General features: G+C 49.9%; 1 protein-coding gene across 1 annotated transcript in view; it reads left to right on the top strand.

The window, feature by feature from the left end:
- SNRNP40 (small nuclear ribonucleoprotein 40kDa (U5)) overlaps window positions 1-8,114 on the top strand; it is a gene marked incomplete at its 5' end in the record, with an annotated part of 10,662 nt that extends 2,548 nt beyond the window's left edge. Inside the window, 5 exons of the mRNA XM_010083632.1 lie at window positions 996-1,116; window positions 1,856-1,938; window positions 2,379-2,440; window positions 5,871-5,974; window positions 7,667-8,114. Coding sequence (XP_010081934.1) covers window positions 996-1,116; window positions 1,856-1,938; window positions 2,379-2,440; window positions 5,871-5,974; window positions 7,667-7,716 — 420 coding nt within the window. The remainder of the gene's footprint in view (window positions 1-995; window positions 1,117-1,855; window positions 1,939-2,378; window positions 2,441-5,870; window positions 5,975-7,666) is intronic.
- Window positions 8,115-9,560: the final 1,446 nt, after the last annotated feature.

Genomic DNA, 9,560 nt, shown 5'->3' with positions numbered 1-9,560 from the left:
CGCCGCAGCGCTGCGGCCCCCCGCGGGAGCCAGTACGGTATGCCAGCTCTTCTGGCAGCCTGTGCCTGTCCTGGAGGCTCTAGAGCCATATATGAGGTAAACTAAAGAAAATGCGGTGACGCATCCACACTCTGTGCCCTTTGCTCCAGTTTTCAACGTACTTTGTCACCTGCTAGGGTGGAAAGTTCTTATTTAAGAGCGAGGTCAATGTTTCATTCATCTGAGATTCTCCTGATGGCTCACAGTTCAGTCTGTCTCGCTTATTTAAGAGCGAGGTCAATGTTTCATTCAGCTGAGATTCTCCTGATGGCTCACAGTTCTCTCGCCGTCCTGGCCTCGGGCTGCAGCGTTACCAGGGCCTGGGGAGCATGTGCTTGTCCCAGAGACACGGCTAAGTGGAGCACTGACACGAGATCTGTTCCGACTGCCCCTCCTCTGGAAAGAACAGCGTGAAATTTGGGGGATTGGACAACAATTAGGTTGCCCAGGGAAGTTGTGGATGCCCCAGGGAGGTTGTGGATGCCCCATCCCTGAAGGGGTTCAAGGCCAGGCTGGATGAGGCTTTGAGCAACCTGGGCTAGTGGGAGGTGTCCCTGCCCATGGCAGGAGAGTTGGAACTCAATCTTTAAGGTCCTTTCCAGCCTAAACCGTTCTGTGATTCTATGAACTGCTGCTCTGTGCTGTCAGTCAGTGGAATTTGGGAGCTGGGGGAGCTACAGCCAGATAGAGGGAGATTCTTGCCTGCCTGGGGCTGCTGATGTTTAATTCCTTGGTGGTTGAACACATTTGGTTAGAAGTCTTCTAAGGGGCAAATTCCATTTTTCCTACAACACACATAAAATTCTAGCCTCGTATTTCAGCCGTTCCGACCCCATCAACTGGAATCAAAAGCTGATGTCACCAGCTGACTGATCAGTCCCTGTGTGAAACGCTTTGGAAACAGCAGTTCCAACACTCTTGGCTGTCTTGTTAAACCACAATGTTGTGTCTGAAAGGTGTGGGACCTTCGCCAGAACAAGCTCACTTACACGATGAGAGGACACGCGGACTCGGTGACAGGCCTCAGTCTGAGTTCGGAAGGCTCCTACCTGCTTTCCAACGCGATGGACAACACAGGTACGTCCTGCCTGAGCACAGCTGTCAGGCGCTGCTCTCTTACACGAGCTTTGCGTTTTGGAAGGAACAACTTGAATTATTTGATGTAAAAATCAAGAGGCAGACATGAGGATGGGCTGAAGGAAGTTTGGCTCCAGAGATGAAGCTTGGATTCTTGTTGTTAGGTGACAATCGTGTCCTTTGCAGGCAGGGAGCAGCTGCGTCAGAAAGGTTTGTCACGTCTCCCGAAGGGCAGCGAGGACAGAAGCGATGGCACAGGTTCTTTGCGCAGACAGTTGAGCGCAGTCTCGGTCTGGCTCTTGTCAGGGCGGTTTGTCTGTTTCCCCGCAGCAGGGAATGACAGCAGAGTTTCCAAACCGCCTGTCTCCTGTGTGGGGTGCTCAGTGAAGCTGATCTGATGAGAAGCGTGATCGTGGAGTGTGTTAGAATAAAGCAAATGCTCGTGTAAGGAGATGGTGGCTTGTTCATGTAGTAGCTGTTTTGGATTTTTCCCCTTCTGTTGGTGTTGGTGTAATTATAAATTTCTGCATTTGACCTTTGATATCAAAGCTTCCTGCAGGGGGGGAAGCTGCTGGTTTCCTTTTGCTTCTGAGGAAACCAAGGCATGAAGAGAACGAGGAGCCTGACCAGGTCTTTGCTCGTTAGCAACGTGTCTTAGGAAAAGGAGCGTTTCCAGCCGCTGACCTTGCTCCCATGCCTCTGCCATCTCCAGCTAATTACCATGAGTTCTCTGTTGCAGTTCGCATCTGGGATGTGCGACCGTTTGCCCCTAAAGAGAGATGTGTAAAGATTTTCCAGGGGAACGTACATAATTTTGAAAAGGTGAGTGTACTGCAGACCAAAATGTGATTGTTGGTAAAATGCTGCTGCTATTAACTTTTCTGTAGATTGTTTTTTGTTTTTTTTTAATTGAAGTTTAAACCAGAAAGGCTTTAATAAGAACTCAAAGAAAGATTAATGCACAAAGCGGAATTCCAATTAAAGCTGCAGTAACAAGATTTCTTTGCTTGGTTCAGCTATAATTAGCTGTAAATTAAGTATTTTTTACATTTACTATCTACTTTGTGTAAAGTAACAAGGCACTGGATGTTTCCAGCAATAAAATAAAATCTGTAATTACCATCTTGTCTTCTGAAGGGAGATCATTAACGTGGTGCTCATGATATTTAAAGTCTCGGGGTGATTTCAACTCAAATAGAAGGGGAGAACTAAATCTTTATTTGGAAATAGATCTGTGCAGCTTCTTTTTTTTTTTATTTTAGAATCTTCTGAGGTGCTCTTGGTCCCCAGATGGGAGTAAAATCGCAGGGGGATCAGCTGACAGGTGAGTTTCCACTGCATTTCTCCATTACCATCAATCCCAAACAGTTTTGCAAGCACTCCTGAAATGAATTGGATCATGTCTAAAATTCATCTGAAGACCCAGAGTTGTGCGTAGAAGTGCAAAGACCCACACAACACCCTTCTGTGAGCGTTGTCTGCACTGAGGACAGCAGTGATGTGTTTGTGTCAGCAGACAAGCACCGTATAGTTGTAAAATATTATTATTATTGTTATTGTCAAAAGCTGACTAGAGGTCTGCATTACTGCTTGCGTTCAGCCACGGGATCCAGCACTAGGACCAGCAGGTGACAGGAGCGTGGTTGTCGTGGACTCGGTCCCTGCAGTTGTGTCGGCAGATGCTTCTGAGAGTCTTTGAGAAGCAGGAGCCTGGGGAAGCGTGTGTAGGGAGGGGTTATACTGATGAGGACCACAAATGCCGATTAAATTGCTGCGTGGTGGCTTGCAGGAGGCACCAGTGGTGTCCCAAGGATCATTCTTGATCCTTACTTTAATTAATAAGAAGAAATAAAGATCTGGCTAAATTAGCACCTATTGGACTTGGAAATGAGATGTTCTGTAAACTAAGGCAACTGAGGAGTAGAACGGGGAGAGGGAGGAAGGCAGCAGAGGGTCCATGCCAGGCGCTGAAGGTCACTGTGAAGGATACCAGCCTCCACTGGAACAAATCCAGATGCACTCTCAGTGACATCGAGACAGGAATTCCTGCAGGCCGGAGTCCAGGGCCTGGAGCAGTAACAATCAGCAAATTAATGAGTTTCTGATAGAGGATAGGGAGAACTTTAGCTCTCACTGCCCAGATATAGTGGGGCCAGCTGTCACAGCGAGTGGCTGAGCTGCGGCTCTCCTTTCCAGTCCCGCTGGGCAGTCACGGCACTGCAGGAGGTGGAGGAACGCCTGCATGTCAGCCTGCGCAGCTGGGGCTGATCGCTCGGCGGTGAAGCGTGGCGGGAAGCCTTAGGCCATTAGGTTAGTGCTGCAGATGCTGATGTAGCTCTGGTCTGACAGCAACTTTGTTGTGACATTCCTGGGGAAGAGCACGCAGCCAGGTCCTGGCCAGGTTAGACAGGGCTGCTCAAATCTTCCTGCTCTCTCTGAGCTTTTAATTTTATTTTTTTTTTTTTTTTGAGAAGGAGTATCTGCTGGGAAAGCAAAGCAAGATTAAACAAATGTTTCATTTGTCTGAGTACAAAATAGTTCTCCAATGATGACTCTCTCCTTCTCCATTGTGTGGAGTCTGTGTGTGTAAGTTGGAGGGACAGTTACCTGAATATTTTTTTTGCCATTGAGCCCTTTGGAAGAGTTATAATAAAATCAGCTACTTCAAGTGCTTGCCTGCTTTGCAATACCAAATGAAAAACCCAGCAGTAGAGTGCTTTGAGAAGACATTTGATAACAATTCCTGCCTGCTAGATAAAATAGTTGTGTTTGAAGAAATGCTGCTCTAGGTAATATTCATGACTTAAGTTGCAGGCTTGAATTTTTCCCTTTTAATGAGTTTAAAGAAAATATGTCAAAGAATAGCACCAGCTTGAGAATGAACTCTCCTAACAAAGCAGATCTGCCCTGTGTCCGCATCCAGTGTCCTCTCTACCTAGTCAGCAAGTGCTACAAATGGTTCAGTGCTTTTTTGGGGGAAAAAGAAGCTCATTTCTGTTTCAACTAAAAGACAGACTAATTGTACAAGCAAATCTTGTTCTTTGTCCGGTCTGCAAAGTGCTGACAAAAGGAAAGGAGCAGGCGAAACAGAGGAACCTGTTGTTGGTGGCATTGCGTAAGCCTGAAATGGTCCGGCTGTGGTTTTCGGAGCTTGGGGTGCGTGCGGGGCTGGTGGAAGGGCTGTTCATCCCCAGCATGTTTGAATCTGTGCAGGTGAGGCGTGGGGATGCGCGGTGGCACATGCAGCCACCTTCCTTTAGAGGAGTGGGATGCAGTAGATTGCTTTTACACGTTTTACGGTGTGTCCCCGGAGCCCTCACCTTCTGCAGTCCCCTGTAAATAGTTGTGGTGATGCCTCTCGGGTGTGTGGGCAGTAGAGCTGCTCTTCACACCAAACCCGGCCAACTGCTGCCCTGCCTCTTCCCTTTTCTGCCCCAGCAGCTTTCAATTTAGCTGCCAGTCACCTCCCTAAAGAGCAAAATGAGACAGCAGAGTGAGTGTAATCCAGAACTGGTGCCTTTCCCCAGCCGCCCATTTTTTTGCAGAGCTGTGAACCTCGTAACAAATGCCATTTCCCATGGTGAGGCCGTTGTGTTTGGATGGGAGGGATGCAGCATCACTTTGCCTGGCTTGTAGGATGTTGCTCAGGGCTCTTCTCATTTTCATGCATTAAAAAATCCCGCTCACTCCTACAAATGCTCACCATAACCAAGATCAAAGCATCGCTCTGCTTCCCTGTGGAGCTTGTACACGGCCGCCGCACCATGTAGGCAGCAATCAACACCCGTGAGGGACACGTGGTGGTCTTGGGTACAGGGTGATTTGCAGCAAGGCACCATTTCCCCTGTTCTCTGAGACCGTTTATAAGAGTAATCAGAAAGCTGATCCATGCCTGGTGCCAGCAGTTTTTTTCTGACCTTCCTGAAGGATCCCAGTGGCTCCTGCGCTGCCCTTCAGCCAGGGTGCGGCAGCGGTGGGAGCAGGAGGTTAATTGAAGGGCTCGGCGCAATCTCATCGACCCCTTAAAACGCTGGGAAGTGGATCATGATTTTCATGGAACAGCAGGAAGAAATCCACTTGTAAAGCTGTGGGCTGTGAGGGATCATGCTGTAGCAGGGGCTGGGGGAGCACCTGGGCTCCTCCTCCCTGCTTGTCACACCAAGGGTGACCGCAAGGCTTGCAGGCAGGTATCTGCAAGGGTGAGAGCCCTCTTCCTCGCTCCCAATGCTAATTTTCTCCCTTAGCCCACTGTGTTGCTGCTATATCGAGGGTCTCTACGGCCTCATGCTTTCAAATCCATCTCTGTGGCATGAGGGGTGAGACATGACGTCCCTGCTGTGGCGGCAGGGAGGCTTTTGACACTAAATTGACATTTATGACATATGTGACACTATATTGACATTTATGCCCCATCCCTGGGAGGGGTTCAAGGCCCGGCTGGATGAGGCTTTGAGCAACCTGGGCTAGCGGGAGGTGTCCCTGCCCATGGCAGGGGGTGGCACTCAATGATCTTTAAGGTCCCTTCCAACCCAGACCATTCTGGGATTCTCTGATTCTATGTTAGCTCCTACCTGCTCAGACCTCTGCTCTTCTGGATTTGGCTGGGCAGCATTTTGCTCCAGAAAAGCTGCGTGTTTATCCGCACTAAGAGCTGCATTTCTTTCAGCTTGGGTGGTTAACTACCACAGGAATAAGCCGTTGGTGCGGGAAGCAGCTGCTTTCCCTTCCCTGAACTCATAATGACTCTCTTGTAGGTTTGTCTACGTGTGGGACACCACATCCAGGAGGATTTTGTACAAGCTGCCAGGCCACGCAGGGTCGGTGAACGAACTGGCTTTCCATCCGGAGGAACCCATTAGTAAGTCCTCCCTACCTCAAGTCAGCTGGGGAAATAGTTTCAGGACTGGCTGAACTGTTGATCCTCTGGCAAACAACCCCAAAATTGCCTGTGGCCCCGAGTATCGGATTAATTTTGGGCTAGCAGACTCCTGCTTGCTTCTGTCCCACAGACAGGAGTTGGGCTGGGCGTGGGGGCTCTGCTTCGGTGTCCTGCCCAGGGGGAGACCTGGGTGGGGGCACCCACATGGCAGCAGGGGCTGGGCTGTTGGTCACCTGAGGGTGGCCGTGAGCTGCTGCTGCCCAGGGCTTGTCCAGATGTCCCAAGGGCTGTACAAAAAGGTTTTGGGGTACCCTGGTTTGGATATAACTGTACATTTGGTGATGCCATGAGGACAGTGATCGCCTGGGAGTGTGTCTCCAGCCTGGGGTCTCTTGATTTATCCGATATCTATAGGGAGCAAAGGCAGCTCTTTGTGCAGCGGGTTTTGTCCCCATCGTAGAGGCGTCCACCACGTGGCACCACGTATCAGCGCTGGGTGCGACAATACTCGTGGTGGCTTTTTCAGAAGCATTTTAACGACTGTGCTTTAGCTGAGGCCAGGTTTCGTATCAGTTTCTCGGCGCAGCTTGCGGCCCAGGCAGGACCACAGGGTGCTGTTTGTTTCTATGGAAACATTTGCACCATCGGCCAGGTCACTGCATTGCTCCAGCCAAAAATTTCCAAGAGTCAACCCTGAAGTGAAGCCAAGAGCTCGGTTGTGCCGAGGACGACAGTCTCTACAGCAGGGCAGTGAGTTATGGGTTTGTTCCTTGGTTATTCATTGCCCTGTCTTCAGACTGGAGACTGCTGGAAGAGCAGAGCGATCTCTCCAGTTTGGAGCGGATTGTTTGCAGTTGTGTTCTGCTGAGCTCCTCTTTGTGAATCAATCCCTCAGCTTAAAATAAAAATTAAAAACCTATCCAGGCATTGCATGCCAGTTATGCAATTGATTTCTGTTAACATCTGGGAACATTAATCTTGCAAATCGCTGCACCAGCTCCATGATACTCATCCGCATGGCAGGGTGCTCAAGGAGCCAAAATGCGGCAAGATGACAGTCACCAGTCTGTGAGTTCGTGTAGGAATGCCCCAAATCTCTCCTGGACTGGAATGCAACCATTGTCAGTGTCATTCTGGGTCATCTTTTGCCTCTTGTGTCTCCTGAAGAGCCTTTTCTGGGTGAAGGTGGTTCAGTGGCGTGTTGTAGCCAGGTGCCAGCTGCATTTTATCTGTTCTGATAAAATAATAACGTCCTGGCGAGGTTTCATGGCCAGCCTGTGCCCTCTAGCGGCATGCAGTCCCGACGGCAGCACCTGGTTTGCAATCTGAATGCTCCTTGAGATGAAAATAACGCTTCAGGATGCTTGAGAGCATTAGCAGTGTGTTTATATGCCTCTCTTTACCATTTTACTGCTCAGCCATTCCAGGCAGTGCGCCGTTACGCCTGCCTTGGGACAGGGGGATGGCAGCCACGACGCGCAGCATGTGATTAGGTGTCAGAGCAGTAATCCCATGAAGCTTTTTTTTTTTTTTGAGGAGAAAATGAAATTTGGCTTTCTAGATCACTTACAGCAAGAGAAATGAGTAGTTCGATTCAAATAGTGTGTCGTTAGCAGAGGTCTCAAACCGCTGTGTTTAATTTCCATATTCCTCCCTTCCCCTCTCCCGCAGTTCTCTCCGCATCCAGCGACAAAAGACTGTACATGGGGGAGATCCAGTGAAGCCGACGACGGGATGGTGGGATTCGTGCCCTCACAATCCTTGGTTTACAGAAGTCGTTTTGACTTTCTTCTCGCCGGTGCCAACCCCCCTCACGCTTGTGGCAGTGGGAAAACGCTGAAGCAGCTTGTTGAGACGAGCCGCCCTCTTGCAGGCTGTAATGTCTGCAGGGTCTCGCTGTACAGCTTTTTTTCCACCCTCCCCTTCTTTGGGGAGGAAGGAAAATTTGGAATTGAAAATATTTTCATTTTGGCTGTACTGCCGACTATTAAACCCTTACCCAGATCACTTGAAATTGGTAAAATTGGTTTAAATTCCACATGTGGCTTGTATATTCCCTGTCGAGTTTCTCTTGTTGTTTTTTTATATGGTCAAAACTGAAATAGATCGCTTTTTACAAGAACTCTGTGTGTGGGATTTATTGTTCTGTTTTACTTTTCCATTGTAGGATACTAAATCAAGGCCCTCACTCGTATATAACCCGGGGAAGCCACAGCCGGTAACTTCAGAGCAGCAGCTTTATTTTTTATTCATGGCTATAAAAATGACCACTCTGGAAATAATTATTGGGCTACTGCTGAATCCTATTTTCATGTTTTGAGTAAAATCTACCCTCCTGCTATAAATAAATGTACAGGGAGTGAGTTTGCTGTGACAGCCACAGCGTATGCAGAGCTCAGCCGTGCAGGAACCAAACTGGCTGCATTTCCCGTCTCCCTAAGCAGGCTGGCAGGAGGGTGGCACGAGATGGTGGCAGGTCCTCGAGCAGGTCAGGTCCATCCCTCGTACACTGGTGGCTGGCTGCTGGGACAACGTGAGGGTGCCTGCACCCTACTGTGGCTGCAGGGGGGGATCTGGAGGGGATGCTTCTGCCAGATCTTGCCCTCCAGCCCTGGCCTCCCTGCATGGCCCCAGCCCCAGGGTTTAGGCTGGGAGGCTGTACTGGTGGTTTTAGCCAAGGCTGAAACCAGGGTCAAGCCCTCAACTTGGGGCTGAGCCTCAGATAGTCTTTGTCAGCATGAACAAGGGGGCATTCCCTGTGCTGTGAGTTGTTTTCTGATGTTAATTAACTTGCCATGAAGAGTACAAGCTGCATTTCTCTTCTGAATGTGTCCACCTCAACTTTCATCCTTTTTTTTCCCCCATTTCCCCCCCTTTTGCTGCCTTGGCTCAGGTCATATCGGGTGTTTCACCTCTTGCTCCTTTTCAGCCCCATCCCAGAGGCGGCTGCGGTTTAGCCGGGACGATGGGGCGCAGCCATACGATGCTCCCACGCTGGCAATGCCGTGCCACAGGACTGTGCCCCGCAATCTCAGCCAGCGTTCTACCAGGAGGAATCTGCTGCAGCCACCAGGTATTTAAGAGTCAGGAAATCAGGAGAGTTTGTGCAGCGAAAAGGGAAGAAGCGCCAGGGTCCCCTTGAGAGGGTCTTGTCCCTGCTGTGGGCAGAAGAGAAAAGCTGGAGGATGGCCCACTTGGGGCCAAAACAGACCCGTCAGATTTTAAGGAGGTGGGGAAACGCGGCTCTGTGCTTCCTGGGAGGCAAGGTGATGTCTCCTGAGCATAGGGTGTGTGGCACTGTCCCTGGTCCCTGTCACCTGGGATGGTTCCTGTCCCGGTGCTGTGTCCTTCTGTCAGCAGGCCCCATCCCTTGGGGACGTGGGACGTTGCTCAGTGGCTTCTCTTGAAGCCCTTGGGGCTGGAACTGGTCTCTGGTTCCTACATCATCACAGTTGAAGGGACTTTGGGTGCAGACGGGTGGACAGAGCACAGAGGGTTTAACTGTCGGGAAACCAGTAACCCCAGCTGCGCCTCCTTCACTGACTGTGTTCATCCATGGGCTGAC

Source organism: Pterocles gutturalis, unplaced genomic scaffold (assembly GCF_000699245.1).
Source record: "Pterocles gutturalis isolate BGI_N339 unplaced genomic scaffold, ASM69924v1 scaffold2780, whole genome shotgun sequence".
Classification (NCBI taxonomy): Eukaryota; Metazoa; Chordata; class Aves; order Pterocliformes; family Pteroclidae; genus Pterocles; species Pterocles gutturalis.
This window is presented reverse-complemented; position numbering and strand designations above follow the sequence as displayed.